General features: G+C 36.7%; 1 protein-coding gene and 1 pseudogene across 1 annotated transcript; one reads left to right on the top strand and one right to left on the bottom strand.

Moving 5' to 3' along the window:
- Positions 1-720: 720 nt before the first annotated feature.
- ZNF585A (zinc finger protein 585A) lies at positions 721-17,600 on the top strand. Its single transcript, XM_045532164.1, has 5 exons — positions 721-782; positions 2,923-3,133; positions 12,583-12,709; positions 12,963-13,055; positions 15,053-17,600. Exons 2-5 carry the CDS (start codon positions 3,062-3,064, stop codon positions 17,068-17,070), a joined length of 2,310 nt encoding a protein of 769 aa, XP_045388120.1. The 5' UTR covers positions 721-782; positions 2,923-3,061; the 3' UTR covers positions 17,071-17,600.
- On the bottom strand, positions 9,509-9,858 carry LOC123624406 (annotated as a pseudogene).
- Positions 17,601-21,807: the final 4,207 nt, after the last annotated feature.

Below are 21,807 nucleotides of genomic sequence, written 5' to 3'. Positions count from 1 at the left end.
CTTTTGCTCCCTCGGCCAAGAAAGGATTGTACTACTCTGACTTCTACCCTGTTTCCCAAGATGGTTTCTCCCGTGAGTTTGTAGCATCATTCCTGCAGCTTACCTTCCATTCCGAAGTCTCTCTCCGACTTGTCTGGGATGGTTTCACCCAGGAGCGCACTCCTAGCTTGACTATTCTACCCGCTCCCATAGTAGTTTCTCTAAAAAGTGCATTATAACATACTGATTTCTCCCCTTATCTGCTCAGCAGATAATTGTGCCCAGCAGTGTGTTGTATTTAGAGGGGTAACTTAGCTTTTCTTAGCTAACTGGCCTCCAGATCCCATCTCCAGGAACTTCCTCCTCCTGAGTAGAAGCCTGTTCGTTCAGACAAAGGTCACATACCTGCATGCTATTTGAGAATCTCAGCCTTGCTCTATGAAACGTGAGAATGGCTGATCCCTCTGCTGTACGGAATGGATACGCTTCCAACATGGCAGCCCGCACGAAGAAGCACCAAATGGGCGCGGCCATGTTCTCTGCCCAACAGCGTGTCTTACGGAAACTGCACAATGTCTCTAAAGGAGTATCTGAGCCCTGTTGACTGTAGGCTAAATGTGTGTTCCAAGTACATTGAGGGCATGCGCAATACCGACAGTCTATCAAGGGAGGAGCTAGAAGTCAGACCGGAAGTCGTTGTGGTCCTGGGAGGCTTTTTCGCCGCTGGCATCAGGAGTATTTCCGTATTCCAGTGCCCTGAGGTCTCTGAGGTTTTGGTTGATCGCGATTAGAGATTCTGTGAAGTCAGTAATGGGGGAAGGGAGGTTTTCCGTGGAGTTATGGTGGTTTTTGAGTTCATTGTTGTGGAGGTCTGTGGCGTCCGTTGGTGATTGTGTGTGATGGGGGTTTCTCGGGTCAGTGATGGGGCTCTTTGAGATGAGTGATTGGGATTTGGGGGTCAGTCATGGCACTTTGTGGTCAGTGACTGAAGGCATGTAGGTGTTAGCTATGGTGACAGGTGGGGTCTGTGATCAGCTTGCTTTCTAACCTGAGTTGAAAGTTTAGGTCGCTAATTTCAGCCGCCTTTTAATATAAAGATTCACAAGCTTTGATGTGTAGCATTTTTCTTTTTTTGTTTAAATCTAAGGTTTTTTTTTTTTTTTAATTCAGCTTTTTTTTTTTCTTTGACCCATGAGTTATTTAGAAGTGCATTTTCTGTTTCAGATGATTTCTGTAGGTGAGGCTCAAGTTCAAAAATTGGTTTGTGGCTTAGTTCATGGTTAGTTTTCATAAATGTCACATCAGTTACATAAAAATAATATGCATAAGTTCTCTAATTGTATTGTTATAGATATTCATTAGACATATCATTAATATACGTATCTCCTCAGATTATTTTGTCTGCTTGATTCATTACAGGGGAAGGTAAACTACTCGCACTGGAAAGGTTATTTGTCCTTCCTTCTGTCAGTTTCTTCTTTATATATTTGAAACTATATTGTTAGAAACACTTGTATATTTTTAATAAATGATATGACAAAATAGCCCCAAATATATTATAGCAATTCAAGCTTGCACTAACAATTTATAAAAGAACTCATTTTCCCAAATGCTTTCCAGCACTGCATATTGTTGCTTTTTTAAACTTTTTACAATTCTGAGGGAAAATTATATCTAATTGCTCTGATGAATTTTCATTGTTAGTAAAATTGGCACCTTTTTGGTTAATTTCCATTTGTTTCTTTTTTTGTGACTGTTCATATTTTTTTTCAGTTTTTTTCTTTTGGCATATTTTTTCCTAGTGATTGCTAGCGTTGTTTTAACATTAGAAGCGAACTATCATCATACATTAACAAAATGTTATATATATCTTCATTTTGATTTTTATGTTATATTTTAACATAAAATTAGGAAATATCTGATTAGGTGATATCATACATTAAAAATGTTATATATCTCTTCATTTTGATTTTGTTTTATTTTAACATAAAATTAGGAAATATCATCTAATCAGAAATATGTTTTTTCTGTTATAACTTCTTGATTTCCTCTTGTGGAGTAAGATCCTTCCCACTCCACCACAATGTTATACAGATATGTACTCCTAAAATTTATTTTAATATTCTTTAGGGTTTTAAAAATACATATATTTAAATGTTCAGTCCTACTGGAATTTGTCTACTGAATACTTTGTGATGGAGATGTACTTTGTTTTGTTCCAGGAAGATGGCCAGTTATATCAGCACCATTTATGCAATGAATGTCTTGTGCACACTCAATTGAATAGCACTTTGTCACATATATAGATCAGTATTGTCTGGTATATTGTTTTAGTTGTTTGGTTATATTATTTTTATATTAAGTTTTGATATTTGATAGATCATGCTAATTGCTGATACTGCATGATTCTTGTGCTAGGAGGGCATGAAGTACTTTACAAGCATCATGTCACTTAATTTTCACAACTATGAGCTAGGCATTTTATCCTCATTTCTGAAACTAAAACTGAAATAACTTCTTCATATTTTCATAACTGAAAGATAGCAGAGCTGCAATTCAAATCTGTAGTATTGTTATTCCAAATCTCGTGGTCTTTCCCATATTTCACCGTGACTAATTCATATCACAGATTTTGTTAAACTTTATATTCTCCACAGCACTTGTCCTACTAAAAATGTGGTCCCTGGACTAACAGTATCAGCATTATCTGGGCACTTGTTAGAAATGAAAATTCTTGGGACCTACCTCAGACCTCCTGAATCAGAAACTCTGGGGGTCAGGATCAGACTTTTTAACTATATTTTAGCAAGCCCTCCAGATGACTTGAATGCATACTCAAGTTTAAGAACCACTGGTCTGGTTTCTTGCTCAGGGACCTGTACTTTAGTGTGTCTAGTAAGTATTTATATTGAATGACTGACTATGTGGACATTGTCTTTCCAGGTTTCATGGTGTCTCTAGAGAGCCCTTGGGCCAGATCTTTTCTCCAGAGTCCAGATCTTCCTAGCAGCTCTGCTTGAGTTCACAGAATACTGATAAGCTTCAGGCTCCCTAGAGAACAAGGATTGCAACCCAGTTGGCCATGCCAGCTAATTGGACCTCACACCAGAGATCCCCAGTCCTGTCTCCAGAGGATCATAACAGCTCATATGAGGTGAGGAGTTGTCTCAGGTTTGGGAATTTATCCCAGGAATAGATATCTCTGATCAGTCACCAGAGCCTCTGGGCAGGGGCAGATGGGCCACATGAAGCAGCCAGACTCTAGACCTGCTGCTCCTGAAATCTTGATCTTCTGTTAAGAATGAGCAACCTTTGGGTAATGTCTCCATCTCTAGAGGCCAAGTGAGTGTGTGACAGTGGAGAGGTGAACTGTCAAGGAAAACTGTTGTTTATTTCATCCTAAAACTATTTTGATCTTTTGCCTGTAGATAGAATATCTGGTTAGAAGTCACTTTCATATGGGATTTTGAAAGTATTTTTCCATTTCTTCCTACATTGCCTCTCCAAACACAACTATTTTCTCTATTTTCTTTTTGAAATTTTTGTTTTTCAGATGTTGGTTCTCCGTTTTTTTCCTCAGGTATTTTCTATTTCTTTGCTGCTCTCCTTTCTAGGAAACTTCATCAGCTTTGTCTTCCAGCCCTTACTGAGCTGCTCATTGCACGTATCAGCATTTTAATTCAAAGTTTTGAGATTTAAATACTTTAGTTTGTTTTCTAAATATTCTTTTTTATTAGCATCCTGTTCTTATTTTGTGGGTGTAATATTATTTCTTATCCCTCTGAAGATATTGTGATAGTTTATTAGGAATAGTTTAATTTTTTGAATGGGCAATATATACGCTTAGTACAAAACTTAGAAAAATACAAAAAGAAATGCGCTGAAAAGTATTATGGTGAAAGAAATTCACAGGAAAGATGGGACTGTGGTTCATTCACCTTTCCTCTGCCTGTCCATGTCTCCCTATGTAGATGACCAGTTTTATTATTTTTCTTTGTTTGCTTAGTTCTGTATGCAAGTGAAAACAGCTACAATTGTTTTTCTTTGGATTTCACAAAAAATGGCCTATTAGCCAAACTTTGTACACATTACCTTTTAATTTTTGTTTTGAAAAACACAGGAAATATTAATATTATGAACAAGGTAGCATTGGACATTCTTGTCATATCTTCTCTTTCTATTGGAAATATAAGAAGTAATGGAATTTAATTTCAGGGTTTAGTAACCTGAACTAAGTGTCTCAGCTGAATCTCAGTGAACTTGCACGTCTGTCACTGCTAGATAATTTTATGATTGGGTATCTTATAATTTTTATCTAGAACATAGGAAGAATGGAGTGAAGCTAAAGCTGCAATTGGTAAAGAAGCAGCAATCACCTGTATTAGCCAGAATAAGGACATGTTTGTTCAGTTTTGTGATTTGAACAATATTCTGGCTTTTTCTATGCTCAGACACGATTGGTTTTGTCTTGCACCATGATGGTCAGAGAGTGGTCTTGTTTGATGTTGGTGCTCTGTGAGATTATTTCTGCATAGCACTATGGAGAATACCATGACTTAGCTGATCCTGCCATGTCTTGTAGCAACACTGAGATTAACTGATAGTATCAGCGCAACTCTTAGCTGTCAGGGGTTGCTTTTGTCTTCATTGGAAAATAAAGGACTGGAAAAAGATTGACTCAGAAACAAGAGCCAGGCCAGGCGCGGTGGCTCATGCCTGTAATCCTAGCACTCTGGGAGGCCGAGGCGGGTGGATCGCTGGAGGTCAGGAGTTCAAGACCAGCCTGAGCAAGAGCGAGACCTCATCTCTACTAAAAATAGAAATAAATTTTCTGGCCAACTAAAAATATATATAGAAAAAATTAGCTGGGCATGGTGGCGCATGTCTGTAGTCCCAGCTACTCGGGAGGCTGAGGCAGTAGGATCGCTGAAGCCCAGGAGTTTGAGGTTGCTGTGAGCTAGGCTGACGCCATGGCACTCACTCTAGCCTGGGCAACAGAGTGAGACTCTGTCTCAAAAAAAAAAAGAAACAAGAGCCAAAAGAATTCTAGGGCTGCAATTTTAGGAACAGATCGGAAGGAATTTAAGATATAAAACACCTAAAGACATGAAGAGGAGTAGTTCCTACTTACAAAAGGATTAATGTACAAAGAATTATAAAATTTATCAACATTTATTTTACTAATAATGTGTCTTTGAGCTATATTAGGTAAAATAAACAGAAATCATTAAATGTACCATTGGCCATTTTATCACACTAATCTCAAAAACTTATTGATAAAAGTAAACAAAAAATATAAACCTTTCCTGTAGTATTGATTCTGTTCTCTGACCAGGAGTATTAAATTAGAAGTAAAAAGTAGAAGGCTGTCATACAACAATTTCAATGTACTTAATGCCATTGAACTGGCCACTTAAAAATGATTAAAATGTCAAAGTTTATGTTATGTATACTTTACCACAGTTTAAAAAGTATTTCAGTGAATAAAAGACTATATTTTGAAGTTTGTGTGGTAAAGCTAAACTCTAGAGGGGAAAAATATAGTGAATAATATAAAAGAACAATAAGGACTGAAAAAAGATAAGGAAAGATATCAGTCACAGAGAAGAAAAATAGTTCATGAAGATGTTTGATAGAAACAGTTGCCTCTATGTGGTGATGATCAAGAAAAAGTAGTGAAGATACACACTAAAGTATGTAACAAAACAGGAGAAATAGTTACTTCTACACCTAAGATTAAAATAATCATGAATCAATATTATATAGAATTGTACAAAAAATACGAAAACCTAAACAAAAGGATAAAGTTTTACCAAAAATAAATGTCTAAATTGGTAAGAATGAGTGATTCAAAAGTTCCTGAAGAATTTAGAATGTTGACTCAACACTTCCAACACAGTCAAAAATGATAGAAAAGTTCATGTGTTTTTAGAGTTGGTCTTTATGCCATATTACGTAAAAGATACTGTTCAAAATTATTGTCAACCTTGTTTTTGGTTTTATTTTATTTTTGTTTACGTTATTAACCTTGATGCCCAAAAAACCTGGAAATTATCAACCTAGATTTAGAAATCAAATATTAATATATTAATTAACTACATTCAGGAGTAGATGAAAACAAAAGCGAATTGTTTATCATTGGCCAATAAGTGAAGCAAACATTTTTTCATTCAGTAGCCCGTTCCAAAGTCAAAGAAGTCAAAATGAAGATAGTAAAATATCTAAAAAATAATACTATTAATATATATCAGAAGTTATGATATATAGTATAGCAAAACAGTACTAAAAATAATGTCAAAAAGTTATTTATCTCCTGTGTCCCTTTTCTGGTAATATGGAAGGTTTGGATTCTTTTTTGTTTGTTTTGTTCTTTTAGTGTCACCTTTACAACATTAACTTTTTGAACTAAATATTCTAATCTATTATTTAAGACAATATCTATTAAATTTGTACTGCAAATAACAAGACAAATTCTATACTGCCACTTCAAGCATTCTTTTGTTTGTTGAATGTTTTCATTAAACTTAAAAAAATTTTTTTTCTATTTCCCTTTAAAAATCTTTATTTCCATTTCATGTTTCTCACTTGTCTTTATCAGCTCTTTGCCACCTTGTGTGTTTTTGCAGTGTCTTTTCATCCCTTTCAGGGAGAACTTCATTTTTAGGTTGCATTTTTGCTTTTTTTACTTCTGTACTGAGTTCTCCAATTTATTTTTCAACAATTTACATAAGAATATTCTTAGCCTATCTGTTTTCCCATTAATTCTTCCTTGGATTTAATTATTTTAAGTAGTCAATTGTTTTAGCGAATTCCTTAAATTCATGGTAAAATGTTTTCTTCTCTTTGTGTCAATTTATATTTCACGTAATGTCCTCTGTTTTTTCTTTCATTCTTTTTGCTTAGAGTATCTTTGTACATCAGGAGATGTTTATTATTATCTTTGCGTGAGGAGATTTCTTCCCGGACAAACTGTTTATAAGAAGCTCGTTTGATGAGATGTCAAAGCTACTTTCCAGGCTAACATGACATCTTTTTGATTCCCCATTAAATTCTCGATGATCTAGGGTTTGAGGGCTGGGGGTTTGGTGTACATAGGGTGTGAGTATGCAAGTGTATGACAAAGAGAAAAATTAAAACACGTGTATTCTTTTCAGGTATATAGGGAACATTTTCAAAGAAATGACAATGTTTTAAGTCCCATGAACAGAATCATTACACATCACAAAGAAACAAATCTCTGAACACAGTTAAATGAAGAAATCAAGCAGGTAGATATTAAAAATTATAGATAATTTTAGATATTAAAAATTTTAGATATTAAAAATTATAAGTAGCTTTAATACTTTCTCCACGTCCTTCCTGCATGCTCATGCCCTCCCCTGAATTCGATGACTTGCTCTATACCTATGATTTCTGAATCTTCATCTCCACACAGGCTCTCTGTCCGCTGCTTAGTATACATCCTCACATATGTCCTGTCACCTAAACCTCAGTATGTACAAAATTTAAATCGTTTTTCTTGTCTTCTTTTCCCAGCTGCCTCCTCTAGTCCTTAAATCCATGTGTGACACCAGAATCTACATGGTGACACAAAACTGATACGAATATTTCTAAAACATTTTTCTCACCTTCACCCTTAATATGAGTTCTACCTCTTAATGGTTAATGCCAATTTCCTTCTATAGCCCTTTTAACGCTATAGCCTTACTTTAGGTAAATGAATACACTTGACCCTTGAGCCCTGCACAGTTTAAAATCTCCATATAACTTTTGACTCCCCAAAAGTTTAACTACCAATAGTCTACTATTGAACAAAAGCCTTACCAATAACACAGTTGATAACACATTTTTTGTATGTTATGTGTATTATGTAGTGTATTCATAGAATAAGCTAGAGAAAAAAATGTTAAGAAAATCACAAGGAAGAGAAATTATATTTACTGTTCATTAAGTGGAAGTGGATAATCATAAAGGTTTTCATCCTGTTGTCATCACAGTGAATAGGCTGAGGAGAAGGAAGAAGAGGGTTTGGTCTTGTCTTGATGTCTCACAGGTGACTGAGGTAGAGTAGGTGGAAGGGGAGGCAGGAGAGAGAAGCATATTCAGTGTAACTTTTATTAAAAAAATTTACATATGAGTGGATCCACACAGTTGAAACCCGTGTTGTTCAAGGGTCAGCCATAATTCATATTCTTTCATGAATTATGCAGTGAGTCTTCTGACTGATCTTCCAGTCTTGTGCACCCCAAAATGTTCTGTATGTTTTGAGAATAAATGTCTTTTAATATATTTTTTAAACTTTTTAATTTTGAAATTATTATAGATTCCCAGGAAGTTACAAAATGTAGTACACAGAGTTCTTTTATAAACTCTACTTTATTGTGGTATGTAATTTTTTTCATTCTATGTTGGATTCAATTGGCTGATATTTTGTTGAGCATGTTTGCATCTAAGTTCATTAAAGATATTGTTCTCTATTTTTTTTTTGTACTATCTTTGTTTGGTTTTGATATCTTAGTAATACTGGCCTACAAAATTAGTTGGGAAGTGTTCTTCCTCTTTTATTTTCTGGAAGAGATTTTGTAAAAATGAGTGAGACTTAAAATAAGCTACATACACATAAAACCTGTATATCCTGAACTATAAAAGTAGTTTCCATAGACACATAATGGTTTTCATCAAGTACACATTTCCACAATGAACAAGTACTTACAGATATGTTAATAAAACACTACCCTGAATGCTTATCTTGCCATCACTGCCATTCAATTTTTAAGCAGTGCCATTCTTGCTACTGAAAGCATTTATTTTTAGAAGCTTTAATCTGATCTCAGAAAATGAGTTATCCCAAAACTTAACAAATGGTGTGTTATAAGCCCCAAAAGGTTTTAAATCAAAAAAGGCTTCCAACACAGAAGCATTCACATGAAACTTTCAGTTTTTCCAAAAAAATAAGATCATTCTTGTTATCTGAAGAAAAGAATATTAAAATAAATTATCTTTTAAAATAGATAAACATTCTTACAAAAAACCCTATATTTTCCTCTATCATCTCCTTAAAAGAAACACAAAAAAGTTCACTCTAACAACCTGTCTACTTTTGTATACAAATTTCAGAATACATAAAGCACATGTTTCAGCTATTGTAAAGTCAAAGATGCCATTTAGATTTCACATATTAAATAGCTACAGTATAGGTTACAATGGCACAAGTATACCTAACACATAAATACTATTTCATCCTTTAGATAGTCAAAAGTCAGAAGGAACTGCATGGTTTGCAAGGTAGTTTAACTTATGTGTGGTCATTAAAACCAAATAAGTAATTCAAGTATGGTCATATAAAGGCAGGTAATCAATCCAATATCACTCCACAATCAAAGGCATGAAAATAATGGCAAAAAACTCTGTGTTTCTCCATCTTTCATTTACATAGGTAGATATCAGGACCTCACTGTAGAAAATATACAATTATTATTATATATGTTTTCCTAAGAACATAATGGAGTTGTGGAAACTACAAAAGGTGTCAAGATCCATAGTTTGCTTCATCAAATGCTTTTGTAGTTCGTTTCAATTCTTCATTATAGTAAGCAAGTCTTTAACCCTAGCAGACTTCCTTGGGTCCTTTCGAATCAAGAAGACAATATCGTCAACTTGTAATCAACCTTGTCTTCCAGTCTCCATTGCCTTGTGAGTCATTTCAGTGATGAACTCTATGACAAGGTCTTCAAAAATATCTACTGACTCAGTATAAGGATTCTGGTCATCTCCAAAGTCATACATCTCAATTCTTTAGAAAAAGTCTCTTTCTTCTGCACCTCCTCCAATTTCTTCATTTTCTTCCTCAAAGATGGTGTCTTCCTCCTCATTTGCCATTCCACCAGGCAGCAAGCCTACAGCATCCCAGTGGCTCACTTCCAGCGGACGTTACTTCTTCCGCTGCCTCACTTCCAGTCTGCACTTCTTATTTCATTAAACCCTCAAACAAGCTGCTGGATCATTTTTAAGTAAATCCCAAACACCATGATTTATCTAAAAGTACTTTGGTATGTATCTCTAAGACATGAGAACTTTTTTTTTACTTTTTATTTAGCATAACCAGTAAGCCATTATTATACCTAAAACAAAATAACAGTAATTCCTTGACATTATCTAATACCTATCATTTGAATTTCTCAACATGTGTTATAAATGTCTTTTTAATGTCAGTTCATTTTAGTTAAGAGCCAAACAAGGTCCAGAAGTTACATTTGGTTAGAATGATTCATAAGTCTCTTTTAATAAAGAAAAGATTCCCCTCCATATTCTTTCTTTTGTAATTTATTTTTTGAAGAAATGGTTCATTTGCTGCCCTCTGGATTTAGCTGATGTTTTGGTCTTGGTATTGTTCAATATGTTCCTTTCTCCTTCTCATTGACTTTGAATGGCTTGTTAGATCTGGATCCTTGATGAGATTCAGATTTAAATGTTTTTTTGGTTTTTTGGGCAAGAATATTTTCATAGGTGGTATAGTGATATTCATTATTATGTCATATCAGGAGGCACATAATATCTGGTTATTTCCCTTTTTGTCATGTTAAAATTGATGGGTAGATACAGATATTATTAGCTGATCCATCCATTAGAAATTTTTCTTCAGCCTTTCACTTTCACCTGAACCATTTCAGCAACCATTAATGATTATTGATTTTGATTAATGATTTTTTATTTTGATTAATGATTATTGATTAATGATTATTATTTCAGTAGTAGTTGTAAATGGTGATATTTTAATTTTATCTTCTTTTTTTTTTTTTTTGAGACAGAGTCTCACTCTGTTGCCCAGGCTAGAATGCTGTGGCGTCAGCCTAGCTCACAGCAACCTCAAACTCCTGGGCTCAAGCAATCCTCCTGCCTTAGCCTCCCGAGTAGCTGGGACTACAAGCATGTGCCACCATGCCCAGCTAATTTTTCTATATATATTTTTAGCTGTCCATATAATTTCTTTCTATTTTTAGTAGAGACGGGGTCTCTCTCTTGCTCAGGCTGGTCTCGAACTCCTGAGCTCAAACAATCCTCCCGCCTCGGCCTCCCAGAGTGCTAGGATTACAGGTATGAGCCACTGCGCCTGGCCATTAACTTCTTTATTAGCTAGAATCATTCTGTTAAGAACTTTTCCTCATCAGTTGCTTGTTTGGTTATCTTGCAATACAGATCTTATAGCGAAATATATTTTAGTTATAAATCTGATCACCTTTATTTCCTGTACTAAAAGTAAAAAAATCCATGCTTCTCTGTGGTCCAACTGTTTTTCCTGTAACTACCGTTCTGACACATCATGTGGACTTCTATCCATTTATATAGAGCTATTTGCTGTTCCCCAGACTCATTGTGTATTTTCCTATTTCTCCACCATTTTTCATGTCTTCTGGGGAATGTCCTCCTCACTCCATATTCTGTATTATTCTTCTTATCTTCCAATTTAAATTCTGCACCTCTATGGAATGTAAACTTACCCCCTCATGTAGAATGCACATTTTCTTCTTTTGGGCCCTCAGTGTGTCCCACATGGAGATCTACTTTTCAAGACCTTGATGAACTTATGTCTTCTGTAACTTTAGTCTTCTTTATTTTCCAAGTTTTTAAAGTGGCTAGGATATTTGGAATGTAAATAATTCATTTCCAAGTTCCCAGGACTAGCATAATGACTAGTCCTAAATTGCTCCAAAGTGTATCACAGTTGATTCATCCAGTTGCTAGAAGACTAAAAGACGGCCTATTTTAATTATCAGTTTTGAAAAATGAATGAATAATTCAGCCTGCGCAATATAGTGAGACCACATATCTACAAAAAAATAATAAGAAAAATTAGGCAGGCATGGTGGCACGTGCCTGTAATCCCAGCTACTCTGGAGTCTGAGGTGGGAGAATCCCTTTAGCCCCAGGTATTGGAGGCTGCAGTGAGCTATGATCACCACTGTACTCCCACCTGGGTGACAGAGTGAGACGCCATCTCTTAAAAGAGAAAAAGAAAAATAAATGATTAATTATGGTACAGGACAAATAGCATACATTCTTTATTGGACTTCTGTAAGTCCACAAAATGTGTAAAAATAGATAGCATTTAATTATATGTAAATTTTACTGAAAAAAGTTAAATATTATTCTAGTTAATGATTTGCATTGCGAAATATTTAGCAGGAAGGATAGTGGCATCTACAGTATACTTTGAAATGGGAAAAAAAGTAAGATGGATGAATAAAAGGATAGATAGATGTGTGATAAAACAAGTAGTTTTAATGACAGAGCCTAGGTTGTGGGTATACAGGTTTTTACTGTACAAGTCTTTCAAATTTTCTCTGTTTGAAAATTTTCATAATAATTTATAGGGAAAAAAGGGGTGAAGTTTTTTTTATAATGAAATATTTTTTTTATTTGACCATATTATGGGGGTACAAAAGTTTAGGTTACATATATTGCCCTTGCACCCCCCAGGGGTGAGTTTTTAAAAAGAGGAGCTAAATAAACATAACAACAAATCCCATGTTCCATATTCCTAAATATAGTTTGTCTATCCCCCAAAGATAACTATTCATATTGAACAGGATTGTACCCTTACAGGGATCTGTGTCATTAAGGGATGTGGCTATAGATTTCAGCAGAGAGGAATGGCAGCACCTTGACCCTTCTCAGAGAAACCTCTACTGGGATGTGATGCTGGAGACCTACAGACACCTGCTCTCAGTAGGTAAGGAGGCCTCACTAGGAGTGTTTCCATTTTTAGCTGATAAATACTATGAGATATCTTAAATATGTGATGGTTTTGTTCTTCATTTTCCAGGGTTTATCTATTTATGGCACTCATAATATTACTCTGTTCTCAGAAATATATGGTTACTTTTCTGAGGAACAAACCCTCATTGAACAATAATAAGACTTTATTGGTTGGTCTCTGAAACAAAATTAGCTGGACCCCATCCTTTATCATCTCCCCTGTATAGGATATCAAGTTCCCAAAGAAGAGGTTGTAATGTTGGAACAAGGAAAGGAACCATGGGCATTGCAGGGTAAGAATCTACATCAGAGCTGTCCAGGTGAGTGAGTTATGACCTAGGCAGGTGGGACACAGGGGAGTAAGTCTCACTTGTCTTGAGAAAGACTGGATCCTTTGGAATGCTATTAACCTGACTCTTCTGGAAGGTTCTAAATTTTTTATATTGTTTGAGAACTGTGACATTGTTGGCCTCTCAGATGTCTAAATGCTTTGTACCTGGATGACCTTTGTCACTTCTGTCTTCTTCCTTGGCTTTTTGGATTCTGGGTCATGTGCCAATCTGCCTCATTAAAGATCTTTCTTTCTTTTTTTTCTTTTTTTTTTTGAGACAGTCTCCCTCTGTTGCCCGGCTAGAGTGAGTGCCGTGGCGTCAGCCTAGCTCACAGCAACCTCAAACTCCTGGGCTTAAGCAATCCTTCTGCCTCAGCCTCCCGAGTAGCTGGGACTACAGGCATGCGCCACCATGCCTGGCTAATTTTTTTTTCTATATATATTTTTAGTTGGCCAGATAATTTCTTTCTATTTTTTTTAGTAGAGACGGGGGTCTCGCTCTTGCTCAGGCTGGTCTCGAACTCCTGACCTCGAGTGATCCACCAGCCTCCGCCTCCCAGAGTGCTAGGATTACAGGTGTGAGCCACCGCGCCCGGCCTAAAGATCTTTCTTGATATGTGTCTTTTCTCTAACATTCTCTTTCCTACCTTCCTTATAGTCTTGGGATCTTTCTTTATACATTCAGTCAATCCATGATCTACTTTCTTTCATAATTACTACGTGTCATGCATTCCCCCTCCTGCTAGTACCCTTTTATTTATTTATTTCTCACTATGAGATGCATCATAACTTTATCTCCAACAGGCTGGCTTCCTATTATATTTTCTCCATAGTCACTGCCATGAGATTTCTCACTTCTTCCCAATTGTCCATGCCTTTCATCCAGCTGATTTCTTGAGGGGTTACTGGCACTTAATCTTTGGGAGTACCTTTCTGCTATGTTTCACATTAATCACCCTTCCTGCCATTTCCTTCTAATGTTGCTTCAGTAATTCTACACTGACCAGGATCTCTCTACTTGGTTGGTTTTTTTGTTTGTTATTGCTTTATTTTTATACTTCACCTGATGAGGTTTGAGTTTAATCATAGTCCTCAGTTTAGTACACACTATCATCATGAGTTTATGTCACGATTCTGTATTATTATTATTTTTTATTCATTCCTTTTTCTGTCCTTTCTCCACACCCATCCACCTTCCCATGATAAGCCCCTGTTTTATATGAGGAAATATTTTTGAATTCATGCAAGCTGTAAAATTTAAAGTGAATTATAGGTATAGATCATTAGTTTATGTGAATGTTACTACGCTGTTTCTTTTTTTTTTTTTTACCTTTTTCCACATCTATCCATGTTTATTTATTCATCTAGTTTATTTCCTATAACTGTTGAATTGTTTCCCAAAATGTCTCCTGTGAGTACAGTGTGACCACTCTTGTCATCAAGTTACTCAACATCACCCTCTCCTCTGTATTCAACTGGACTGAGCCTTTGGCACCCTCTCCTCTTGCCTCTGCTAGCTGTTCTTGAGCTAAAATCACCTATTTCTCCATTGAGAAAGGGAATTTTAGTTTCTAACCTTATTGCAAGGAATCTCTGAAAAGGCTTCTTTGCACATTCAAAGGGAAGATGATGATAGAAGTGATGGTAGGCTGTATTTAATTTTAGAAGAATTGTGGCAGATTGGTGATGAGCTGGAGATCTGTCAGCAAAGAGAAAATAAATCTTTAAGTGATGTTACAGTCTTTAAGAAAATATTGACTACAAAGAGGCATTATGAATATAAAGATATTAGAAAAATAATTCATGTGAGCCCAAACATCACTTCATTTTCCAAAAGACCCCCTCAATTCAGTCAGTTGTAAACGGTTTAAAGCATAATTTATATTTACAAAGTCGTAAATGAAATAATTCATCAAAGAATGTTACAAAGATTACTAAATATGGTAGCATATCTTCCTATACTAACCTTGAGTGTACTCCCAACAGGACAGAAATTATGGGACCATAATCAATGTGGAAAAATTGTCAGTTATAAACAAGCATTCTCTCAACGTCAGAAAATTCATCCTGGGGAGAAATCTTATAAATGTGCTGAATTTGGAAAGATCTTCACTCAGAGGTCACAGCTAAAAGTACATCTGAAAGTTCATACGGGAGAAAAACTCTATGTATGTATTGAATGTGGGAAGGCTTTTGTAGAGAAGCTTGAATTCATTACACATCAAAGAACTCATACTAGAGAAAAGCCCTATAAATGCAGTGAATGTGGAAAATCCTTTTTCCAAGTATCTTCTCTCTTCCGGCATCAGAGGATTCATACCGGAGAAAAACTCTATCAATGCAGTCAATGTGGAAAAGGCTTCTCTTATAACTCGGATCTCAGTATACATGAGAAAATTCATACTGGAGAGAGACATCATGAATGCAGTGATTGTGGAAAAGCATTCACACAAAAGTCCACACTCAAGATGCATCAGAAAATTCATACAGGTGAGAGATCCTACATATGTATTGAATGTGGACAGGCCTTCATACAGAAGACACACTTAATTGCACACCGAAGAATTCATACTGGAGAAAAACCATATGAATGCAGTAACTGTGGGAAATCTTTCATTTCCAAGTCACAACTTCAGGTACATCAACGAATTCACACAAGAGTAAAGCCATATGTATGTACTCAGTATGACAAGTTCTTTAATAATAGCTCCAACCTCATGACACATAAAAAAGTTCAAATTAGAGAGAAATCTTCCATATGTACAGAATGTGGGAAGGCATTTACTTACAGGTCGGAGTTGATTATACATCAGAGAATTCACACTGGAGAGAAGCCTTATGGGTGCAGTGACTGTGGAAAAGCCTTCACTCAGAAGTCAGCACTCACAGTGCATCAGAGAATTCATACGGGAGAAAAATCATATGTGTGCATGAAATGTGGATTGGCCTTCATCCAGAAGGCACACTTGATTGCACATCAAATAATTCATACTGGAGAGAAACCTTATAAATGTGGTCACTGTGGAAAATTCTTTACTTCCAAGTCACAACTCCATGTGCATAAACGAATTCACACAGGAGAAAAACCCTATATGTGCAGTAAATGTGGGAAGGCATTCACCAACAGGTCAAATCTCATTACACATCAGAAAACTCATACAGGAGAGAAAGCCTATATATGCTCTAAATGTGGAAAGGCCTTCACTCAGAGGTCAGACTTGATTACACATCAGAGAATCCATACTGGAGAGAAACCTTATGCATGCAGTACCTGTGGAAAAGCCTTCACCCAGAAATCACATCTCAATATACACCAGAAAATTCATACTGGAGAGAGACAATATGAATGCCATGAATGTGGGAAAGCCTTCAACCAGAAATCAATACTCATTGTGCATCAGAAGATTCACACAGGAGAGAAACCTTATGTATGCACTGAGTGTGGAAGAGCCTTCATCCGGAAGTCAAACTTTATTACTCACCAGAGAATTCACACTGGAGAGAAACCTTATGAATGCAGTGATTGTGGAAAATCCTTCACCTCCAAGTCTCAGCTCCTGGTGCATCAGCCAATTCACACAGGAGAGAAACCCTATGTGTGTGCTGAGTGTGGGAAAGCCTTTAGTGGCAGGTCTAATCTCAGTAAACACCAGAAAACTCATACAGGAGAAAAGCCCTACATGTGCTCTGAATGTGGGAAGACTTTCAGACAGAAGTCAGAGTTGATTACACATCATAGAATTCATACTGGGGAGAAACCTTATGAATGCAGTGACTGTGGGAAATCTTTCACCAAGAAATCACAGCTCCAAGTGCATCAGCGAATTCACACAGGAGAGAAGCCTTATGTGTGTGCTGAGTGTGGGAAGGCCTTTACTGACAGGTCAAATTTGAATAAACACCAGACAACACACACTGGAGACAAACCCTACAAGTGTGCAGTCTGTGGGAAAGGTTTTGTTCAGAAATCGGTGCTCAACATGCATCAGAGTATTCACACTTGAGATAAAGAGAGTGAGAAAACCTCATTGAGGACAGGTTTGATTGTACATTTTTGAATCCATGCAAAAGACTATTATTTTAAGTAGAAATGTCCACACTAAAATGTCACACATGACTGTTCAGAAGATGATATCTGAGAATGCACTGAATGAGGAGAGGGAAACTTCCCAAATTGTCATCAGCCTAATTAAACCTTGGGACATTCATAATGAGAAGGAACTGAATCAGTTAGGTCCATTAGAAAAAGCCTTCTCATGAAAACTATGATGGAACACTGTTACCAAATTCTTCATAAGAAAGATTATATTATGTTAATGATAATCCTGTTTCCTGCGGAATAGTTATGGTACCAACAAATTGAATGGCAAAACAACACAATATATATGGTAGTGATAAATCCTAGGTTTTGTGAGTTGTTTGTTACAGAACAAATTGTCTAACAGAATCTTGGGTGATTTTTCATCCTTTTGCATCTAACTCAGTTGTGTGCATCTAATCCCCCATTGAATATTTTTATCAAAAAAGAGATACTGCAATAAAAAAAACCTTATATATCCAGATATAAACCTCAGAGTGTATTTTGACTCCCTGTTGTCATCTAGCACCGTGACTGGCAGCCTCCCTCATTAGCCACCTGTGTCTCTGAACCTTACACGCCATCAGTGCATTGTCTTTTGACCTGTAGCACAGTGACTTGTGAACTCCCACCACTCCCATGAAAGCTTCTGAGGTAAGAATTTTCAGGTTACCTGTGTCAATTGAAGTCTCCCTTCCGCTATCACAATTCTTCCAACTCATTTGCCTTAATGATGTGACTTTCATAATAACAAATCAATAATTCATATTATTAGATAAAACGAACACCAGCGTATGTTCACTGTTTGCTCTGTGTCCATCTTTGTGTTATGCACTCCCCCATGTATCTCAAACACATCCATCGAGTTCTTGCCTCAGGGCCTTTGCATTTGCAGTTATCTCTCCAAAGAGCAGTTCTTCATTATATCTGTGTGGCTTGCTCCCTCATGTTTTTCCTCCCGTGACACCTCCTAACAGGCCTTCCCTGCCCTTCCTTGCCTGTCTGGTTTAAAATTCCAGGCCCTCCCCTTCCTCCTTTTTACTTCTCCATAGCACTTACCACCATGATGTGTTGTATATTTAATATTTTGCTTATTTGTCAGTTGCTTCTGTAGTAGAACATTTTCCCGTTTTGTTCACCACTATGAGCTTAGTCCCATGCCTGCCTTACAGCAAGTGTTCCATAAATGCACACTGGGGAGCACTGACCCCTGCTTACTGCATCCGTTCCCTCTGATTGTTTCTATGTGGCAGCATAAGAGGCTCTAATAGGGAGAACCAAGTTTCCTAAAACACAGCAAACTCTTTCACTTCTAGTCTTTACCTGGACTGTGATCCTTCCTGTCCCTAAAGCTCAGAAGTCATTGTAAATCTTTTGTCCTGATGACAACACATTTAAAGAAGGGAAAACTGAAGTACAGGAAATCCCATGTGTATGCTTGCTTCCAGGATTCCTTGCCATGATTTCAAAAATTCAAAGCTCCAAAGTGATTGCAAAAGCCTTGCTCGGCTAGGCGCGGTGGCTCACGCTTGTAATCCTAGCACTCTGGGAGGCCAAGGCAGGAGGATCGCTTGAGGTCAGGAGTTTGAGACCAGCCTGAGCAAGAGCAAGACCCTGTCTCTACTAAAAATAGAAAGAAATGATCTGGACAGCTAAAATTATATATATAGAAAACAATTAGCCGGGCATGGTGGCGTATGCCTGTCGTCCCAGCTACTCAGGAGACTGAGGCAGAAGGATTGCTTAAGCCCAGGAGTTTGAGGTTGCTGTTAGCTTGATACCATGGCACTCTAGCCCGGGTGACAGAGTGAGACTCTGTCTCAAAAAGAAAAAAAAAAAAAAAAAATTCCTGCTCATCTGTAGTCTCAGCTACTTAGGAGGCTGAGGCAAGAGGACTGCTTGAGCCCAGGAGTTTGGGGTTGCTGTGAGCTTGATGTCATGGCACTCTAGCCTGGGCGACAGAGCGAGACTCTGTCTCAAAAAGAAAAAAAAAAAAAAGCCTTGCTCATCTGTAGTCTCAGCTACTTAGGAGGCTTCAGCCCAGGAGTTTGAGGCTCCAGTCAGCTATGGTTGCATCACTGCACTCTAGCCTGGGTGACAGAGTGAGACCCTGTCTCAATAAAAATAAATAAATAAATAAATAAATAAATAAATAAATAAATAAATAAAGGCATGTTTATTGAAGTATTATTTACATATGGTAACATTGAGCCATTTTAGTGTACAGTTCTGAGAGTTTTGACAAATGCATATAATCATGCAATAAACACAATCAAGACATAAAACAGTTTTGTCACTCCCCAAAATTCTCTTCTGTCCCTTTTTAGTCAATCCCTCTCCCCACTCCCAGCCCGTGGCAATCACTGGTTTGTTTTCTATCTCTGTAGTTTTGCTTTTTCTGCACTGTTGTAAAAATAAGTCATTGTGTGTGTGTATCTTCTTTTGGATCTGACTTCTTTCATTTAATGTGATGTATTTGAGACTCATCCATAAGATTGTATGAGATACAAATGGAAAATAAGGTGATGAAAACATGCTCAACATCAGTAATTATCAGGAAAATTCAAATTAAAACCACAACAGGATACCACTCCTTTTAGAATGGCTAAAAATAAAAATGCAGTACCAAGAGTTGGCAAGCGTGCAGAGCAATGGAAACTTTCATGCATTGTTGGAAGGAATCTAAAAGGGCAAAAGTTTGGTAGCTTCTCATACAGTTAACCATACACTTATATGAGTCAGCAATGCCATTCATAGGTATTTACTGTAGAGAAGTGAAAAATAAATCATGTTTACATAAAAATCTGTACATAAATGTTCACAGCAATTGTATAATTGCCAAAAATTTGGAAACAACCTAAATATACATAAATAGGTGAATGATTGAACAAATTCTAGTACATCTACACAATGGAATATGACTCAGACAAAAAGAAACGATCTATTGACACTCGCTACAACATGGATGAATCTCAAGTATTATTACATTTCATAAAGCTTATTTATTAGATAATAAATTATAAATATCTGAATAATTAGATTTATATATAATTTTATATGTGCATATCACTATATACCATAGTAATATTGTGTTTACAGCATGTTGTATAGTACATTGTAACATTTATTGTATATTCCTTACTATAATAAAATGGGTTCCATTTTGTATAATATATATTTTATGATTATTATTGGATTATGTGATTTTTATATTTCATACATCAAACTTTTATATAACATTTTATTTCTATTTTCACATATTTGTTTTTAATGTTTATAGTGTAAAGTTGCAACCATAATAAAAGAGATCATAGGGTCTGGAAAGCTGCAGTTGAAGGTGGTCAACGTTTTTAATTATTTATCAACAATCCCAGTTCTGGGTGTTTTAACATCAAGCAAGCTTGTTTTGGCTTTGGGCCTTTGCACTGACTGTGTTCTCTGAAAGAATTCTGCTTTCTAAGTGCCCATGCATCTTGCTGTCCTCTTCCCTCTTTGGAGAGCCACCACCTCTACCCTCAGCCCACCGTAGTACTTGAAGTGACACATCTGTTGGGGTCACTTCCTGCTGCCTTATTTTACGCTATATTTCAGTTGGAAGTGCCACTATTTGATCTGATATGAAATATTTGTTTTTGCTGGTTTTCATACCTCCTCCACACTGGACCATCAGCCTCATGAGTGCTGGACTTTGTCTTGTTTCTGCTATATCCAAGGTACCCAGCATGGCACCAGCACAAAGTAGTCACTCAGCTCAAGCTTATTAAATGGATGAATGAATGATACCAACAGCATTGAAGTTGACCAGGTGAGCTAAATGAGTGGGAAGAGGGATGGGGTTGCTTATAGGGCCTTTAATTCAAGATTTAATGTCTGTCTTTATGTTCCAGCACACCCCAGCCCTATCTCCATGTTAGGATGGTGCCCAACCACCCTGCCCCTCCCCACCTGAGAATCCAACCTACATCCTCTCCCAGTGTCCATGTTGTTTGGGTTCTCCTAGAGGTGACAGTATTGTTTTTATTGCAGCTAAGCAAACTGGTGTTGGCCCTTTCTATTCATATCAAAATGCTCTAGATGGCTTTTAAATATATTGATTTCTGGGCCCTCCAGCTTTGGATTCAGCAGATGTATGGAAGGGTCCAAGAATCTGCGTTTATCACAGGTTCACAGTTGATGCTGGTGCTGTTGGGACTCAGACCATCCAGTGAGCAACATAGGCCTAGAGAGATTAGTGGTTCACTCAAAATCATGGAGCTTAGTGAAAGTTTAAGATGGGAATCGAAGTCAGAAAATGTGAGTCCATCACCTGAGGGATATTTTAGTGAGAGGATGAGTGGCAGAAGTTCAACAAATACCCTTCTACCAGAGGCCTGGTAACACTAACCTTAGGAATCTTTCCTGATCCCCAGACAGGTCAGTGAAGTTAAAGAGCACGTGTGTGGCAACTAAAGTTAGGAGTAGGGAGGAGGGCACTGGAAGGAAATTTAGTTGTATATAGAATACATTCTGGATTATGAAGAAATAAATAAATGTCATTTAAACCATGGCTATACTTATAAGAAAACATAGATGTAAATCTTTCTGACCTTGGATTAAGCAAAAGCTTTTTAGGTATCACACCTAGAACAAAATCAAACAAAGAAAAAATGAGGTAAATTGGACT

This window comes from Lemur catta, chromosome 19 (assembly GCF_020740605.2).
Source record: "Lemur catta isolate mLemCat1 chromosome 19, mLemCat1.pri, whole genome shotgun sequence".
Classification (NCBI taxonomy): Eukaryota; Metazoa; Chordata; class Mammalia; order Primates; family Lemuridae; genus Lemur; species Lemur catta.
Note: the sequence above shows the minus strand (reverse complement) of the source record. Positions and strands in the feature narration are given on the sequence as shown.